This window comes from Nansenia antarctica (assembly GCF_963989245.1).
Source record: "Nansenia antarctica genome assembly, chromosome: 9".
Classification (NCBI taxonomy): Eukaryota; Metazoa; Chordata; class Actinopteri; order Argentiniformes; family Microstomatidae; genus Nansenia; species Nansenia antarctica.
The window spans coordinates 5,702,238-5,722,237 of record NC_137679.1 but is presented as its reverse complement, the minus strand read 5'-3'; the positions used below and the strand labels follow the sequence as shown (position 1 = coordinate 5,722,237).

General features: G+C 47.1%; 1 protein-coding gene across 1 annotated transcript in view; it reads right to left on the bottom strand.

The window, feature by feature from the left end:
• LOC308165065 (cadherin-13-like) overlaps positions 1-20,000 on the bottom strand; it is a gene marked incomplete at both ends in the record, with an annotated part of 194,442 nt that overhangs the window by 40,558 nt on the left and 133,884 nt on the right. The window contains 3 exons of the mRNA XM_080539165.1: positions 2,016-2,269; positions 5,306-5,488; positions 13,904-14,044. Of these exons, the coding sequence (XP_080395291.1) occupies positions 2,016-2,269; positions 5,306-5,488; positions 13,904-14,044 (578 nt within the window). The remainder of the gene's footprint in view (positions 1-2,015; positions 2,270-5,305; positions 5,489-13,903; positions 14,045-20,000) is intronic.

The window sequence follows — 20,000 nt, the reverse complement described above, 5'->3', positions numbered from 1 at the left end:
CACACACACACGCACGCACACACACATAACCCTGTATATGGAAGCTTAGGGTGATTCCTGTCTTTTCTTGGTTGGTTTTAAGACATGGTGACATCATAAACAACAACAACCACCAGAGCAGTGACATCATAAACCACAACAACCACCAGAGCAGTGACATCATAAACCACAACAACCACCAGAGCAGTGACATCATAAACAACAACAACCACCAGAGCAGTGACATCATAAACCACAACAAGCACCAGAGCAGTGACATCATAAACAACAACAACAACCACCAGGGCAGTGACATCATAAACAAGCGACATGGGAATGTGTGTTTGATAATAATAATAACAACAACAACAACAACAACAATTATTATTATTAATGTTATTAATAATAATAATAATAAACATTTATTTGTATAGCATTTTCCTGCAAACGTTGCAGCTCAAAGTGCTTTGATACGATTCCTGATTCCCTTCCATGTATTACAACGAGCGCATCCTCCGATGTCTACCTCCACCAGCCTCAGATCTGTGTGTGTGTGTGTGTGTGTGTGTGTGTGTGTGTGTGTGTGTGAGTGTGTGTGTGAGTGTGTGTGTGTGAGTGTGTGTGTGAGTGTGTGTGTGTGTGTGTGTGTGTGTGTGTGAGTGTGTGTGTGTGTGTGTGTGTGTGAGTGTGTGTGTGTGTGTGTGTGTGTGTGTGAATGTGTGTGTGTGTGTGTGTGTGTGTGTGAGTGTGAGTGTGTGTGTGTGTGTGTGTGTGTGTGCACACTTTGTCATCAATATCATACAAGCTCAGTCCTGCCCCCAGACAGCCAATGTTCACCACCTCCTGTCCACCAATCAGATTCTCTCCCACGTCCACACCAGAGACAAACAGTTGCCGGGGGCGACAGGTTTCATTTGAGATTCAAGGAGACTGTTCAGAAGCCTGTCTCCTGTTGATGACCTCATTTGTGACCGGTGCTAGTGGAATTGCAAACAACACGCTCACTCGAAGGGGTCAAAAAGTGAAAGTGAAACTTATTGTGTCAACAATATCTAGTTTTCGGGTTTTTTCATAACACCAACTTGAAGTTTTAAAGTACCCACACGATATATTAAACAACAGTTTAACGATCTGTAAATACTTCTAATTTGTGGATTGGATTCACTCTTCTCGTTTGCCGTAGGCTACCGGTAAGTGATAATGACTTGTTAACATACTTTCATTTTAGGACGTGTCAAAAGCAAGAACTGTGTGTTCATCTAGTTATGTGTAGTTATGTGTTTTTAGTTGTTATGTTCATGTTCTCTCAGCATGTTGTGATGTTATTAAGATACAGTTCAGACCTTCGTAGCAATGTGTTTTGTTAGCCGCTAGCTGTTAGCAGCGTTCGTAGCTGTTAGGAGCGTTCGTAGCTGTGGCTGCGTTTAGAGTCACTTTTCTCCCATTCAGTGTTTGAGGTGTACCAACATTCAAATATGCCTGTCGTGTTAAGTTTTTCTCACATTTCATTTCACATTTCAATTCATCAGTGGAAAGCTTACAATCTGTAGTTTAACCACATGTAAAAAACTGAAAAATGACTTTAGCTACTGGTTACAGTTACAGTGGTGTCTCAGGTTGATGACCTCATCACAGTTACAGTGGTGTCTCAGGTTGATGACCTCATTATACACAGTTACAGTGGTGTCTCAGGTTGATGACCTCATCATACGCAGTTACAATGGTGTCTCAGGTTGATGGCCTCATCATACACAGTTACAGTGGTGTCTCAGGTTGATGACCTCATCATACGCAGTTACAATGGTGTCTCAGGTTGATGGCCTCATCATACACAGTTACAGTGGTGTCTCAGGTTGATGACCTCATCATACACAGTTACAGTGGTGTATCAGGTTGATGACCTCATCATACACAGTACAGTGGTGTCTCAGGTTGATGACCTCATCATACACAGTACAGTGGTGTCTCAGGGTGATGACCTCATCATATACAGTTACAGTGGTGTCTCAGGGTGATGACCTCACGGCGCCCCTCACCTGATGGTCTGACCCTGGAGGAGGTCGGGGTCGGTGGCGTTGAGCGCCGCCACGAAGCTCCCCAGCGGCACGTTCTCCATCCTGGTGACCCTCAGGGGGTCCGGCCGGAACACGGGCCCCTCGTTGACATCCAGCACCAGCAGGCTGACCGTGGCCGTGGAGCTGGGCCCGTACCCCACGGCAGGGACCAGGGGGTCCTCGTTCTCCACCCTGACCAGCAGAGTGTGGAGCGCCATGCTCTCGTAGTCCAGAGGCTGGGGGGGGTGAGGGTTGAGGGGGAGGGTAGGGTTGGAGGGGGAGGGGAGGCAACGTTGTAACACTGTCGTGTCTACAGCAGTAAACATTTCAGTTTGCTACACCGTGTGTTAATCTTACAGTGTGTGCTTATGCTAATACTGTCTAATACTCCCTAATACTGTCAGAATGTATTAAACTCTTATGTACAGTGGGGGGCACCCCTAGTCAAAATGCCTTTTACTATTAATATCTAAAAGAAGCAAACCTAACCTCTAAATCATGGGTCACCAACAGGCGGCCCGCGGGCCAGATGCGGCCCACCAAAGCTTTCCATCGGGCCCGCCGAATATTCATGTTTTTACGGGGTTTTTTAACGTTTTTTTTTTTTTTTTTGAAAATTCGAAAATGAGGGAAATACCGTTTAGAACATATATCATAGATTCATATAGTTCTTACAATGCAGGAGGAGTCAGACCTACCTCATTCACAAAGCTGCAGCCTTGCTTCTGGTTGGGCACTAAATAGCAGTAGCGAAGCTGAAACTAATTCCCCTCTTTTATTAAATGGAATGCGGCAGACGTAGCGCTATTCTCATGCAAGAATGAGGACAAATTCATAGCTCTCATTTAACATTTCGTTGTATTTTATTTTTTCACATAGCCTACTCATAGGCCTATTTAACATTTCGTTTTATTTTATTTTTCACTCTTTGTTGCTCTTGTTTAACATTTCGTAACATTAAAAGTGACGTAAATAACTAACTTCTCAGTCAGAAAAGGAAAAAGATTAACATCACTTAAATAAAAAAAATAGCATGGCAAATGATAGGCCTTCATCGCCAGAAATGTTGTTTTCAAGTCGGTCAGTCAAACGTTCACCGCGGCATCCTGGTATCGCCTGGCATCTGTAGCCTATATCAAATAAAACGGTAATAACCAGGTCATTAAATTACACTTTAACAATGAATAAACCATGCCATTTAACATAGCAACAATAAAATCCTATGTCTGCAATACTCACATTTTGTTAATGAGAGAACTAACATCTCCCCTCTGACGCCAACTTTTTAAAATCAGGCTGGAGGTCCTCGTGAATGGCTTCAGATTCCAGCACAAACTTGCGGAACAGGCGATGCTGCGTACTGGAAGTTCCTCTGATGAAGTTAATTATTTTCATTGTTTTGTCCATAACCTCTTTCAGATCCCCACTTAGTTTGGCACACAGCACGCCAAAATATCTCGATTGCCCCCTGGTGGCTGGTTGGATAATAGGTGTCAGGAGTCTGTTCACACTGATAATAGGCTAATAATCATTAATAACATTAATTTAGTAAGAAAATGAAAATATTAAACAGTAATATGCTAATAGTACTATATACAATAGTATGCCTAAATAAAATAATTATATATATATATATATATACGTATATATATATATTAAAGTCCGGCCCCCACAGTGTATGCTTTGAAAAATTCTGGCACTTGGACAAATATAGTTGGTGACCCCTGCTTAAAAAGTTAAACATAACACATTTTAAAGCAAGATTATTTTTTATTTTTTTTACCTTTTACAGTTTCAAAATAATAAAACGTTTGGGAACCCTGTCAGCTAGTACTTTGTAACTCCTCCTCGGGCAACTATAACAGCTTGCAAATGCTTCCTGTAGCCAGCTAAGAGTCTTTCAATTCTTGTTTTGGGAATTTTTCCCCATTCTTCCTGGCAGAACATCTCTAGCTCAGAAATATTATTTGGCCTTCTTGCATGCATGGCATGTTTGAGATCTCTCCAGAGATTTTCAATAATATTCAAGTCTGGGGACTGTGATGGCCATTCCAAAACCTTCATCCGTCTTTCCTGGAGGTATTTCATGGTTGATTTTGAGGTATGCTTCCGGTCATTGTCTTGCTGGAATACCCAGCCTCTCCAACTTCAATTTCTGGACTGACCTTCGAACATTAGCCTCTAAAATGTCTTGATATTTGGTGGAATCCATTCTTCCTTCCACACAAACAATATTGCCTGTGCCCCCAGCTGCTACACAACCCCAAAGCACAATGGATCCACTCCATGCTTAACAGTTGGCAAGGTGTTCTTCTCTACAAATGCTTCACCCTTTTTTCTCCAAACATACCTTCTTTGGTTTTGGCCAAAAAGTTATTCTTCAAGGTTTTCTTTTGTATACTTCAAACGCTTCATTTTTTGTTGAGGTCGTAGGAAAGGCTTCTTTCTGGCAACTCTGCCATGTAGGTCTTTGTTGTTTAAGGTACGCCGTATTGTTGTCCTGTGAACAACTAGAGCAGTGACTGCTACTCTTTTTGCAGCTCTTTTGTGTGGGTTCTTCTGAGCATTCCTCACCAGATCTCGGGCCATTCTATCTGAAAGACGTCTTGCTCTTCCAGATCTTACCTTGACTTCAATTGTTCCATTTATTTTCCATTTTCTGATGATGTTTCTGACAGTGGAAATGGGTAGTTTGAAACGTTGTGAGAGTGTTTTGTAGCCTTCTCCTTGGTGGAAGTAAACTATCTTGATTCTGACATCCTTGGACAACTGTTTAGAGGAACCCATGGTTTTTAACACCAGACACGACAGCCACCACAGCCTGATACTTTAGAAGGCATGGAGTTACTTCAGAATATATAGTTCAACACTGGAATTATATTCACCTGACTCGTTGAAGCCCTAACGAGTAAATCACCTTGGTCTGGGCCTTAGTAATCAACTTCTCAAAAGGTAAACAAGAATAATCCAAAAGGGTTCCCAAACGGTTGCACAGGGCCCTTTTCCTTTTTTAAATCCTTGCTTTAAATTTTGCAGAAAGGTGTGATGTTTAACTTTGTAGCATTTAGTGTTCAGGTTTTCTTTCAATCACTTGGAGATGAATTGTAACAGACATTTAAACCAGGGGTGCCCACATTTTTGCACCCCACTGTAACTCAGTTAGATAGTACAATCCCCCAGACGATATTTCCTGGTCTCTCCCTCTCTTCCTCTTCCCTCTCTCCCCCCCTCCCCCCCCCTCATTCTCTCTCTCCCCCATGGGTGGTGGTTACCTTGACGACAGACAGCATGCCCTCGTTGTTGTCGGGGTTGGTCTGGATCTCAAAGCTCCGGGCGTGGTCGCCATTGACGATGGAGTAGACGGCACGCCACGCCCCCGTCGCTGGGTCGTCCTGGTCGAACACGGTCAGGTTAGCGACCACGCCCCTCGACCCCTCGTCTACACTGGCATGGAACTGAAGAGAGAGAGGGAGGGAGGGAGAGATGGTCAGGTTAGCTACCACGCCCCTCGACCCCTCGTCTACACTGGCATGGAACTGGAGAGAGAGAGGGAGGGAGGGAGGGAGGGAGGGAGAGAGCCAACTCAGCATGTGTGAGCTGTTGCGACAGTAAAAGGACGTCCAAAGGAACACAACCACCATAAAGACTGTAGATAAGTCTGCGCTATCTGCACCATGCTGATCTCTGTACATAATGCTTATACACTTCTCATTAGTTTCTATTTATAGTTTTATTGTATCCACACTTTAATTTACCTGTATACAGTGGTGTAGTCTAGTTTTTTCTAGAGAGTATACTGTGATTTTCACCTCCCAGTTTCATATCGCTCATTTCGGAACACCATAAAAATAAATCTGCGCTCCCTGTCTAACGTTATATATCTAACATTACATGTTATAAGGCTGATCTGTGCATTTTATGAATGAAAGTGTGAAAGTTCTGTTGCAAAACGCCGTTACGTATCCTCACACATTTTTAAGTGGGTATATATCGAATTCCTTGACCTTTCCTAGTGGGTATACCGCGTAGTCCTGTATACTATATATACACAGCTTCTTTATTCTAGTCACATGACATTCTGTTGTTGTTTGTATTTCATCTTCACCCTGGCTGTGAGAGATCAGTAGAGATGACAGCAACCATCTACATCATCAACAGACTCCAGAGTTATTGACCTGAACATAAACTCTCTCTCTCTCACACACACACACACACACACACACACACACACACACACACACACACACCCACCCACCCACGGATGCACGCACATGCACACCCATACCCACAGACGCACGCACACGGACGAACGCACACGCACACACCCACGGATGCACGCACACACACATACACACCCACGGACACACACACACAGACACACAAACTCAATGTCTCGTCTCTGTCCTTCAAAAACACTGCCTCAACAACAACAATACCTCGCCCTCTCTCTTTCTCTTTCTCTCTCTCTGTCCTTCAGAAACACCTCCCCAACACCACCACTCTTTCTCTCTCTCTCACAACAATATCAGATGTGTTTTTATAAACTCTTTCTCGTTTTCTTATAATTTGGTTGAGTCTAACACGTGGCTCTGCTTGTGATTGTGAGAGTCCCAGAGCCAGCTGGCTGAGGGGGCATCTCCCTAGAGTCTCTCTGTGGGTAAGGGCTTTGTTGTGGAGCGTGTCAGGGTCACTTTCTTTTAAGTGGTTGCAACATTTAAATGCTCTCTTTTGAATGTTTATAATTATATATAATTAATGGGTATCGTCGTAATTCTGGATTTGGTGTTTGTCCCATTTTTGTAAAATCCTGGTTGGCAGGTGGACCCCTTTGTCTCTCTCTCTCTCTCTCTCTGTCGCTCTCTCCATCTCTGTCTCTCTCTCCGTCTCTGTCTCTCTCTCCGTCTCTGTCTCTCTCTCCCTCTCTGACTCTCTCTCTCTTTCTCTCTCTCTCCTTCAGGAATACTTCCTAACACCACAACCAGACAATATTCAATGTGTTTTTATTTAACAACACCTCTCTAAGTGCATTCTAGATGAGATCACACTCCTGCACGGAAGACACACACACACACACACACACACACACACACACACACACACACAGGGGGCCGTACCTCAATCAGAGAAGCATTCAGCTGCCAGACACTTTGTTACTGCATCATCCTCCATCCTCCATTACTGGAGCTGGCAGAAGCAACTCTCTCTCTCTCTCTCTTTTTCTCTCTCTCTTTTTTTTTCTCTCTCTCTCTCTCTCTCTCTCTCACTCCTTCACTCTCTCTCTCACTCTCTCACTCTATCCCTCTCTTCCTTTCTCTCTCTCTCTCTCTCTCCATCCTTCTCAGTGTTCAGTGATGTGGTATTTTCAGCTGCCACCACTTACATAACACAACTTGTCTTTTTTCTTTTAATTTTGTCTTTCATTTGTTATTGTGTTTGTTATTGTGTTTGTTATTGTGTTTGTTATTGTGTTTGTTATTGTGTTGGTTTGTTATTGTGTTTGTTATTGTGTTTGTTTGTTATTGTGTTTGTTATTGTGTTTGTTTGTTATTATGTTTGTTGTTGTGTTTGTTGTTGTGTTTGTTATTGTGTTTGTTATTGTGTTTGTAGTTACAGAGGACATGCTAGAGTTAAGGTTTAAGGTTTAAGGTTTAAGGTTAGAGTTAGGAGTAAAATTAAGGTTTAAGGTTTAAGGGTTAGGGGTAAAGTTAAGGTTAAAGGTTATGGGTTAGGGTTTAGGGGTTAGAGGTCAGAGGTGAACAGTGACAGCTGTCAGGCGGTGGTGTTGGCTAACCCTCGTTACACGTCCAATGGCATCGCTCGATTCTCTCCGCTGGGATGAAGGAGACTGTTGCTAAGCAGCGTGACATTCCTTTGCCACGCCGCTCCCATGTTATTACCTCCACGACACGCTGCTGACACACTGATTAACACACCGCACAAGTGTGTGTGTCTGTGTGTGTGTGGGTACGTGCATGCATTCGTGTGTGTGTGTGTGTGTATGTGTGTGTGTGTATGTGTGTGTGTGTGTGTGTGTGGACGTGGGTGCGTGTGTGTGCGCGTCTGTGTGTGTGTGCGTGTGTGTGTGTGTGTGTGTGGGTGGGTACGTGCATGTATTCGAGTGTGTGTGTGTGTGTGTGTGTCTCCCAGGCCCTTGTGGATTACAGTGTGCTACATTATTAACAGGGAAACATTCCAATTCCACAGATGTTCAGAGTCCAGGACGTCATTCACACTGACGGGCCTTTCACACTGATGGGCCTTTCACACCACCAAGGCTTCCTGCCGGTTCCGGTTCCAGAACCTCATGTTGAACCGGCCGGCGCGTTCAGACCGAAAATAAATTGGTTCGGAACCAGAAAATAGTGGTGCTCAACACGAACCAAAAACTAGAACCGTGACGTCACCAGTGGGTGTGTCATATTCTAGGCTGTGAAGACCAGCAAGAAGGAAGTAGACAAAATGTAATCTAATCTAAATCGGATCATTAGTGAAACGTTTCATCATTCTCTCATCTTCCTCAGCAAACACACACGCGCGAACGCTTTGTAAGTCATTTGTGTGACCAGCTAAATCGAAACATTAGTAATGAAACAATGTTATCAAAAGTTTCATCGTTCTCTCTATCTTCCTTACATGCTCAGCACACACGCATTTGTGCGAAACCAAACTTCGTAAGCCATTTCTATTCCAGTAACGGAGCAGCTGGCTAGTAAGACAACGTGTTTAGTTTTTTTTTCATACAAAATAGTGTTTATTTCAGATACTGTAGTGTAAGATATTATCATCACCCAGAATCAAACAGGAATCCAAATGTCAAGGGCGTTAAGATCAGTACACACACACACACACACACACACACACACACACACACACACACACACACACACACACACACACACACTGTGGTGACCCGCACGCAGCCCCGGGTATACCTGGCCTTCGGCACCCTGGACAGCGGCCGCATAGATTAAGGGGCCGCGTCATTAACGGAGTCTACGCCCCCCACGCCCGGCTGGTACACATCACTCCATCAGGTCGAGGGCTCGTTAAGGGAATGCGGAGCACCTGCGACGCGAACGGGTGGAGGAATGAAAAGCGGAGGCGGAGGCGTCAGAAAGGAAGCGAGAGGCTACGCGACGACACGCGTATGGGTGAGGGCCGTGGTACGGCGGATAATGACAATGCCTGGTGGAACTAACTGTATGTCTTCTTCCCGACAGTAAAGAGAGAGCCGGGAGTAGGGAGAGCGCGAGCCCGCCTGCCGATAGCGGAGCGACCAGCCCCTCTGCCCAAATAACCCCCGGAGCTCGGAGACGGGACACCGGAGTGTCCCCCCGAGTGGAATTAAGTCCAGCCTTTTGCCCTCCCCTAGAGGCACCTTAAGTTCCACCGTTAGCCGCCCGGAGGCGAGTTTTAGTTGGACCTTTTTGCTTTCTCCGTAACTCTTCTTTTTCCTAAATAAATACGTCCAGTAGGCGGTTTTGAAACTTTAGTGCTGTGTTGTCTCCTGTCTGGGTGGTGTGTTTACCGGGTCTACGTGGTGGTCACCACAACACACACACACACACACGCACACGCACACGCACACACAGACACACACACACACACACACACACACACACACACACAGATCATTGTGTGTCTGGTTCCATGTAATCATCCCAGGCAGCCAAGCGTCTGATGGATGTGTTCAGTCTCAGTGTTGTTGAGACCCAGACCACCAAGACCCTGATAACACACACACACACACACACACACACACACACACACACACACACACACAGAGATAACATCATGTATCACTGACAACACACACTTACCCAGCCAGCTGAGATAACCCCCACACCACGGGTGTGTGTGTGTGTGTGTGTGTGTGTGTGTGTGTGTGTGTGTGTGTGTATGAGTGTGTGTCTGAGTGTGTGTGTGTGTGTGTGTGGACTGAGGAATAGTATCAAACAGGAGGAAGGTGGAGGGAGAAATCAGGACAGTAAACCAAGGTGTGAAGGAACATCAAGTACCTCATAAGATCTCCTAAGATAAGACCTTCTCATAGATGCTGGTGGTGTATCAGTTCTGTCTTGTTAGATTTGAGTGCTGCTTTTGATACAGTAGATCACAGTATTCTAATACATTGTTTTGAAACCTGTGTTGGTCTCTCGGGACTTGTATTAGAGCAGGGGTGGCCAACCAGTCGGAGACTAAGAGCCCCAAAAAATGGTTGGGGTACCAGAAAGAGCCACATCATACATGCGGGCTCGCAAAAGCTCTCACTATCACACACACACACGCAATACATTTCCAATAGGCTATGAGACCAGTGTTGTCATTTCAGCAAAGGCCAAGGTATGGCAAGGTACAGGGTTTCCCCCCCCTTGGTGGACTTTTTTTTTGCCAAATCAGTTGTGCAATAGTCAATTTTGGTGAGTTGTTTCTATACAATTGACGTATGTAGGTGGTAATCTACATCTTTCCTAGCAGGCAGACTGGTTCAATCGCCTTACTTTTGGTCACACTGGACGGGTGAATTTGGCAGCTTTTAGACTGGTTGGGCTGGAAATTGTCAACTCCCGTCTGGCAACCCTGCGCTCCACTACATCGCCTGGCTGGTGGGGTGAGATGGAGCCGGGAGGATTTTGAGTTACCGTTGTGTGGAGTGGATAAAATCACCAAAATGACACAACGTGATTCAGATTACATTTTCTGGGGAATTTTTGAAATTTTTGAATCCAGGTATGGCGAGTGCCATAGATTGCCATACCAAAACAATGTCTATCGAGACACAGAGAGTGAGCCACGCACTTTTAATGAATGGATTAAAGAGCCGCACACAGACAGGCAAAGAGCCACATGCGGCTCGCGAGCCGCGGGTTGGCCACCCCTGTATTAGAGTGTTTAAATCTTATCTAGCTGATAGGCATTTCCCTGTTGTCCTGGGAGACTCTGTTTCTGATAATGTGGGGTCCTTCAGGGGTCTATTCTTGGTCCCTTGCTCTTCTCCCTGTACATGATCCCATTAGGTGGAATCATCAGAAAACATGGTGTAAACTTTCATATTTATGCTGATGATACTCAGCTGTACATATCAGTATTGCCTGGATAATTCACATGCACATGCATAATTGTCTCATGGGAACTTTGCTTTCAAACTGCAAACATGAAGCTAAGAATTTAAATGGACTGCACTTATTTGGGGGCGGCTGTGGCGCAGGAGGTAGAGCTGCCGTCTAATGATTGCAAGGTTGGCAGATCGGCGGTTCGAGCCCCAGCTGGTCACATGTCGAAGTGTCCTTGGGCAAGACACTGAACCCCAAATTGCTCCAATGAGCGGGCCGGCGCCTTGCATGACAGCTTGCCGCCATTGGTGTGTGAATGTGTGTGTGAATGGGTGAATGAGAGGCCATTGTAAAGAGCTTTGGATAAAGGCGCTATATAAGTGCAATCCATTTACCATTTAAGAATTTAGGTGTGATTATAGATTCTGACATAAGCTTTGAGTCTCAGATGAAATCTTTCACTAGAAATGCTTTTTATCATCTATGAAATATTGCAAAAGTTAGACATTGTCTCTGGCAAGCTGATGCAGAAGCGTTAATGCATGCTTTTGTTATTACACGTTTGGACTATTGACTATTTGCGACCTTTTCTGTGTGTGTGTGTGTGTGTGTGTGTGTGTGTCTCAGTGTGTGTGTGTGTGTGTGTGTCAGTGTGTGTGTGTATGTGTCTATCTGTCCTTATTCTCCACACATGAATAGAGACGATGTTTCCATCTTTTTTCATTATGTCTTACACCTCCGCCATGCACTCTGCTGCCCCTAACACACACACACACACACACACACACACACACACACACACACACACACACACACACAGGGCAGATTGAGATAAACGTACAGTGATGAATATAGATGTAGCAGCTTGGCGGATGGACAGACCGGGAAAAGAGGAGAGCAGCTGTTCATTCCTCTAATAGAGAGAGACAATTCTCCCTGTGTGTGTGTGTGTGTGTGTGTGTGTGTTATCCTCTCTCTCTCTGTGTGTTAAAAAGACAACATACCCAACAAATCACAGTCAACACCACCCGGCCCAACACCAGGATCAGGTGAGGCTGGGGGAGGTAGAACACCAGGGGAGGCTGGGGAGGTAGAACACCAGGGGAGGCTGGGGGAGGTAGAACACCAGGGGAGGCTGGGGGAGGTAGAACACCAGGGGAGGCAGAACACCAGGGGAGGCTGGGGGAGGTAGAACACCAGGGGAGGCTGGGGGAGGTAGAACACCAGGGGAGGCTGGGGGAGGTAGAACACCAGGGGAGGCAGAACACCAGGGGAGGCTGGGGGAGGTAGAACACCAGGGGAGGCTGGGGGAGGTAGAACACCAGGGGAGGCTGGGGGAGGTAGAACACCAGGGGAGGCAGAACACCAGGGGAGGCTGGGGGAGGTAGAACACCAGGGGAGGCTGGTGGAGGTAGAACACCAGGGGAGGCTGGTGGAGGTAGAACACCAGGGGAGGCTGGTGGAGGTAGAACACCAGGGTAGGCTGGGGGAGGTAGAACACCAGGGGAGGCTGGTGGAGGTAGAACACCAGGGGAGGCTGGTGGAGGTAGAACACCAGGGGAGGCTGGGGGAGGTAGAACACCAGGGGAGGCTGGTGGAGGTAGAACACCAGGGGAGGCTGGTGGAGGTAGAACACCAGGGGAGGCTGGTGGAGGTAGAACACCAGGGGAGGCTGGGGGAGGTAGAACACCAGGGGAGGCTGGTGGAGGTAGAACACCAGGGGAGGCTGGTGGAGGTAGAACACCAGGGGAGGCTGGTGGAGGTAGAACACCAGGGGAGGCTGGTGGAGGTAGAACACCAGGGGAGGCTGGTGGAGGTAGAACACCAGGGGAGGCTGGTGGAGGTAGAACACCAGGGGAGGCTGGGGGAGGTAGAACACCAGGGGAGGCTGGTGGAGGTCTGCAGGCGTTTCCATTAAAAAACAGCAAGTCAACATGAGGAGCTCTGGGGGGAGTGTGACTCACCGACAGGAGTGTGTGTGTGTGTGTGTGTGTGTGTGTGTGTGTGTGTGTGTGTGTGTGTCTAAGTGACAGGTATACAGGAGTCGTGCAGGCAGGTGGTTTATAGTACTAAAGCTTGAGGCTATACTGACAAAGGAATCACACACACACACACACTCACACACACACACACACACACACACACACACACACACACACACTAACACACGCACACACATACATACATACACACACACACTCACACACACACACACTCACACACACACACACACACACACACACTCACACACACACACACACACACACACACACTCACACACACACACACACACAGGACTGATGTGACGTGCTGAGCTTTTCCTTGGGCACTGAGAGAATTATAACACAATCACTTTAAATGGGAAAGCTGAGGTCAAAGAGAATAAGTCTCTGTGTGTGTGTGTGTGTGTGTCTCAGTGTGTGTGTGTGTGTGTGTGTGTGTAACGTTATCTGAGGTGATGGAGGGTAACAGAGTCAGCAGGGAATTGAACCGGCGACCCTGTGTGTAAAGGAGCAGCTCAGTCACACTGTGTTTGGCGTGGACCCCCCCCCCAGGAAATGGACCCCCCCACACCCACCGCCCTCTCCCCCCACCACCCCACCCGCGTTGGCGAAGGCTGTTCCTTCTAGAACACTCTGATCAAGACTCTGCCATGACACACCACAGAAGAAGCAGGAAGAGAAGGGGGAGAAGGAGGATAAGGGGTGGTGCAGGTGAGAGAGAAGGGGAGGGGCTATAGGAGGAGGGGGTGTGTAGAGAGATAAGGGGAGGGGTTATAGGGGAGGGGCTATAGGAGGAGGGGGCGTGGCCTCTCACCAGCGAGTGTGTGAACTCGGGGGCGTGGTCATTCCTGTCTGTGATGGTGATGGTGGCGGTGGCACTTCCTGTCAGGCCCACCTCACTTCCTGCCATGTCCTTGGCAACAATCTCCAACTCATACTGAGTGGTGGGCAGGGTCTGGAGAGAGAGAGAGAGAGAGAGAGAGAGGGAGAGAGAGAGACAGAGAGAGAGGGAGGGAGAAAGAGAGAGACAGACAGTCATTATAACACATCAGTCTCCAGAGTCTCAGAGACAGACAGAACAATCATCATCACACCAGAGATTTGTTCACAGATATGCAATCTAACACCTAATATATGCAAATTAATATACCAAAGACACACGCTGACGAGATTGACTGACGAGAAGCAGTCGTGACTGTACAGATTAGAGTTTAGATTAGACTCAACCAGAGAGACTGTACAGATTAGAGTCTAGATTAGACTCAACCAGAGTCAGTCTGAGAATAGCTGCTTCTCAACATGTTCATGTTTCAGTTTGTTCATTCCTACGACATCATCAGACACCGCTGGGACTGCAGACACCAACACACACAGGACGATGAATGACGCCTGTCAGACACACACACACACACACACACACACACACACACACATCCTCTCAGAGCTGTGTGAAGCTCAGCAAATGTCAAGAGTCTGGTCTCATCTAATCCCCACACACACACTAATCTAATCCGCACACACACACACACACACACACACACACACACACACACACACACACACAGATACACAGAGAGGCTGAATGTGGAGAAGATGAGAGGAGAGGTAGAATGTGGAGGAGAGGAGAGGAGAGGAGAGGTAGAATGTGGAGGAGAGGAGAGGTAGAATGTGGAGGAGAGGAGAGGAGAGGAGAGGTAGAATGCGGAGGAGAGGTAGAATGTGGCGGTAAACACGATGAAAGGTCATGTCATCTAATCAAACCAAATTCATATTCTCTATTCATACAGCACAAGACAAACATCAAATGCAGCTCCAAATCCTGAACATAAAAAACAAGAGCAAGTTAAAAAAGGAATGTTCAAACAAAAGGAACATGACAATGAATGAATAAATAAAACACCACACACCACGAAACCAAGAATAAAACAACACATAGGAGATACGAAATAACAGTAAAAGTGCAAGTTGAAATAAACACACACTAGATAAAAGTCAAGCTTAAAAGGAGTGTTCTATAGCCTGGGTTAGAGTGTTCTATAGTCTGGGTTAGAGTGGTCTATAGTCTGGGTTAGGGTGTTCTATAGTCTGGGTTAGGGTGTTCTATAGTCTGGGTTAGGGTGTTCTATAGTCTGGGTTAGGGTGTTCTATAGTCTGGGTTAGGGTGTTCTATAGTCTGGGTTAGAGTGTTCTATAGTCTGGGTTAGAGTGTTCTATAGTCTGGGTTAGAGTGTTCTATAGTCTGGGTTAGGGTGTTCTATAGTCTGGGTTAGGGTGTTCTATAGTCTGGGTTAGGGTGTTCTATAGTCTGGGTTAGGGTGTTCTATAGTCTGGGTTAGAGTGTTCTATAGTCTGGGTTAGGGTGTTCTATACTCTGGGTTAGAGTGTTCTATAGTCTGGGTTAGAGTGTTCTATAGTCTGGGTTAGGGTGTTCTATAGCCTGGGTTAGAGTGTTCTATAGTCTGGGTTAGGGTGTTCTATAGTCTGGGTTAGGGTGTTCTATAGTCTGGGTTAGAGTGTTCTATAGTCTGGGTTAGGGTGTTCTATAGTCTGGGTTAGGGTGTTCTATAGTCTGGGTTAGAGTGTTCTATAGTCTGGGTTAGAGTGTTCTATAGTCTGGGTTAGAGTGTTCTATAGTCTGGGTTAGGGTGTTCTATAGTCTGGGTTAGAGTGTTCTATAGTCTGGGTTAGAGTGTTCTATAGTCTGGGTTAGGGTGTTCTATAGTCTGGGTTAGGGCCATGGGTCTTAGACCGGACCCTTGGAACAACCAGCAGACCAGTACCAGAGGACCTGGGGGATCTAGAGACCAGTACCAGAGGACCTGAGGGATCTAGAGACCAGTACCAGAGGACCTGAGGGATCTAGAGACCAGTACCAGAGGACCTGAGGGATTTAGAGACCAGTAACAGAGGACCTGAACGATCTAGAGACCAGTACCAGACCTGAGAGATGTAGAGACCAGTACCAGAGGACCTGAGGGATCTAGAGACCAGTACCAGAGGACCTGAGAGATATAGAGACCAGTACCAGAGGACCTGAGAGATAAAGAGACCAGTACCAGAGGGCCTGAGGGATCTAGAGACCAGTACCAGAGAACCTGAGGGATCTAGAGACTAGTACCAGAGGACCTGAGAGATATAGAGACCAGTACCAGAGGACCTGAGAGATATAGAGACCAGTACCAGAGGACCTGAGAGATCTAGAGACCAGTACCAGAGGACCTGAGGGTTCTAGAGACCAGTACCAGAGGACCTGAGGGATCTAGAGACCAGTACCAGAGAACCTGAGAGATCTAGAGACCAGTACCAGAGGACCTGAGAGATCTAGAGACCAGTACCAGACCTGAGAGATCTAGAGACCAGTACCAGAGGACCTGAGGGATCTAGAGACCAGTACCAGAGGACCTGAGAGATGTAGAGACCAGTACCAGAGGACCTGAGAGATGTAGAGACCAGTACCAGAGGACCTGAGGGATATAGAGACCAGTACCAGAGGACCTGAGAGATAAAGAGACCAGTACCAGAGGGCCTGAGGGATCTAGAGACCAGTACCAGAGAACCTGATGGATCTAGAGACCAGTACCAGAGAACCTGAGTGATCTAGAGACCAGTACCAGAGGACCTGAGAGATCTAGAGACCAGTACCAGACCTGAGAGATCTAGAGACCAGTACCAGAGGACCTGAGGGATCTAGAGACCAGTACCAGAGGACCTGAGGGATCTAGAGACCAGTACCAGAGGACCTGAGAGATGTAGAGACCAGTACCAGAGGACCTGAGAGATCTAGAGAGAGACTAACACCCCTCTACCTCTCTCCTTCTCCCCTCCTCTTCTCCTCTCTTCTACCCTCCCCTCCCCTCCCCTCTCCTCCTCCTATCCTCCCCTCCTCCTCTCCTTTCTTCCTCCCCTCCTCATCTCCTCTCCTCCTTTCCTCTTCCCCTCCTCCTCTCCTCTCCTCTCCTCTTCTCCTCCCCTCTACCCCCTATCTTCCCCCTTCTCTCTTCCTCCTCCCCTCTTCCTCTCCTCCTCTCCTCCACGGTGTTTCCTCCAGAGTGACAGAGTGTCCCTGACATCTCGCTGAGCTTCAACACACTAACAAACAGATGCTCTTCCTCAGACCTGGGATTTTATATAAAAACTACAACTCCCTCCTCCATCTGGTGGAGAGCTGGGTGAGGTGGGACCTGGTAAAGCCCCAGAGGAGTCTGGGAGACGTAGTCTCATAGGTGTCAACGTCATGTGGAGCCACTCTGTGAAGTGAGAAATGAAAAACTACAGCTTCATCCTCCATCTGGTGGAGAGCCTGTCTGTGGGACCTGGTAGAGCCCCAGAGGAGTCTGGGAGATGTAGTCTCAGGTGTCCAGCTGCTCTGTGGAGCTGAGGAGAAGCTAACAAGGACAGCGTCATTCCTTTCTCCGGGCAGCTCAGAGTCTCTCAGGTGTGTGTGACTACACACACACACACACACACAGTGTCGCCGTGACAACACCTTAATGACGCGCGTCGTCCCCCGGGTCTACTCTCAGATATCAGGTCTCTGACAGAATCTTCACACACTGTCGTCTGTGTGGTTTTTACGCCGTGACCCGAGGGGTCAGTTTAATCACTGGTGTAGCCTTGAAAAGTGCCGGTTCTGAGACACCTGTTACACAGATGAAGGAAATGGTAACCCCCCAAACCCCTGCCCGCTCACTCCGCTCCTCCACCTCGGCTGGCCGACTGGCCCCACCTCCTCTACACAGCAGTCGGGCTGCCCGATCACGTCTCTTCACAACACTGGCTCCCCGCTGGTGGAATGAGCTCCCCACGGCTGTCAGAACGGCAGAGTCACTACCCATCTTCTGTCGTAGACTGAAGACCCATCTCTTCAGGTTACATCTTAACTGCTCCTCCTGAGACATCTTCTGACCCTCACCACTACGTCTCCTAAAGACACCCGCTTTCCCCTCTACTGTGTCCCTAAGAACTTCTATTGCCCCCCTTGTACTGTTTTTCAGTTTCTCCAGTAAAAAAAATCAAAAAATAATAATAATAATTTTTTAGGAGAAGGCGATAATAGGGAGAAGGTTTTTCCTTCTATCAGTGGCCCCGGGCCCGAGCTAGATTACTCTTCCTGCAACGAATGGCGGATTGCTGATTCACATGCTTAGTATTCAAATGTATTGATTGTAAGTCGCTTTGGAATAAGGCGTCTGCTAAATGCCAAAAATGTAAATGTAAATGTAACAGGAGACAGACTACTGCCAGGGACCGCAGAGACGACCAGAGAGTCATGTGACCAGAGAGTCATGTGACCAGAGAGGCATGTGACCAGAGAGTCATGTGACCAGAGTGTCATGTGATCTCTGATGGAGCAGGAAGCTTCATCTAAAGACCCATAAACACACACAGGCTCTGATGACTGGCTGGTTTTAGATGTGAGAGAGAGAGAGAGAGAGAGAGAGAGAGAGAGAGAGAGAGAGAGAGAGAGAGAGAGAGAGAGAGAGAGGGAAGGAGAGAGAAGAGGATGGGAGAGAGAGGAGGATGGGACAGCAGGGTTGGGGAGTTGTTGTTCTGACATGACCTTGGTGACTAGGTGTGATGTCATCTAGGTTTGTGTGTGTGTGTGTGTGTGTGTGTCCCCTTCAAAGGTGTGATGTCATCCTGCTAGGCTCTTTGTGTCCCAGAGCTGTTCTCCTTCATCTCTACACCTCTCCTCCTCTCCTCCTCTACACCTCTCCTCCTCTCCTCCTTTCCTCCCTCCCGCTCCGTTCTTTAATTTACTGCTCTCTTTTCTCTCTCTCTCTTTTCTCTCTCTCTCTCTCTCTCTCTCTGTTTTCTCTCTCTCTCTCTTTTATTTCTCTCTTCTCCCTCTCTTTTATCTCTCTCTCTCTTGTCTCTCTCTCTCTGTCTTTTATCTCTCTCTCTCTTCTCTCTCTTCTCTCTCTCTCTCTCTCTCTCCTCTCATAAAAGTTTTTGTCCGTTGTTAAAATTGAGAGTTCTCCTCTCCGTGTCTCGGGGCGATCCTTCACCCTCCCAAAAAAGAAAGTCGAACTTTGGTTTGACGACGTTCAAAGCTTTGGAATTACTAATGGATCTATTTCTCTCTCTTCTTTTTAATCACATCTCATTAGCTATTCTCTGTCTTTTTTATTTTTATATGAAACCCTTCTTTAGTTTTTTTGTTCAGATTTTTTTAAACGATGTTCTCCTTCTCTCTTATAGTCTTTAACAGGGGAGGCTGGTGGAGGTAGAAATCGGAGGACGGGCTCATTGTAAAGAATGAAACGGGATAAGGAATGGCAACATTCAGTGTTTGATAGCTTCTGGTTCAATGCTGCATTACAATGAGCCTGTCCTCCCTGATTTCTACCTCCACCAGCCTCCCCCGGTCTCTCTATCCTGATTTTTACCTCCACCAGCCTCCCCTGGTCTCTCTATCCTGAATTCTACCTCCACCAGCCTCCCCTGGTCTCTCTATCCTGATTTCTACCTCCACCAGCCTCCCCTGGTCTCTCTATCCTGAATTCTACCTCCACCAGCCTCCCCTGGTCTCTCTATCCTGAATTCTACCTCCACCAGCCTCCCCTGGTCTCTCTATCCTGATGTCTACCTCCACCAGCCTCCCCTGGTCTCTCTATCCTGAATTCTACCTCCACCAGCCTCCCCTGGTCTCTCTATCCTGAGTTCTACATCCACCAGCCTCCCCTGGTCTCTCTATCCTTTGTTGAAAAGTGAAACAGCTTGTTTCTCTCAGCGAGTCTCTCTGATGTTTCTACAAACGTGTCGTCTGATCATCTGATCCAGCCAGAGAACAGGCACACACACACACACACACACACACACACACACACACACACACACACACACACACTCACTCAAAGCCGAAAGAGAGAAATGATCTGCACATTTGAAAACACCGCCACTTAACACCA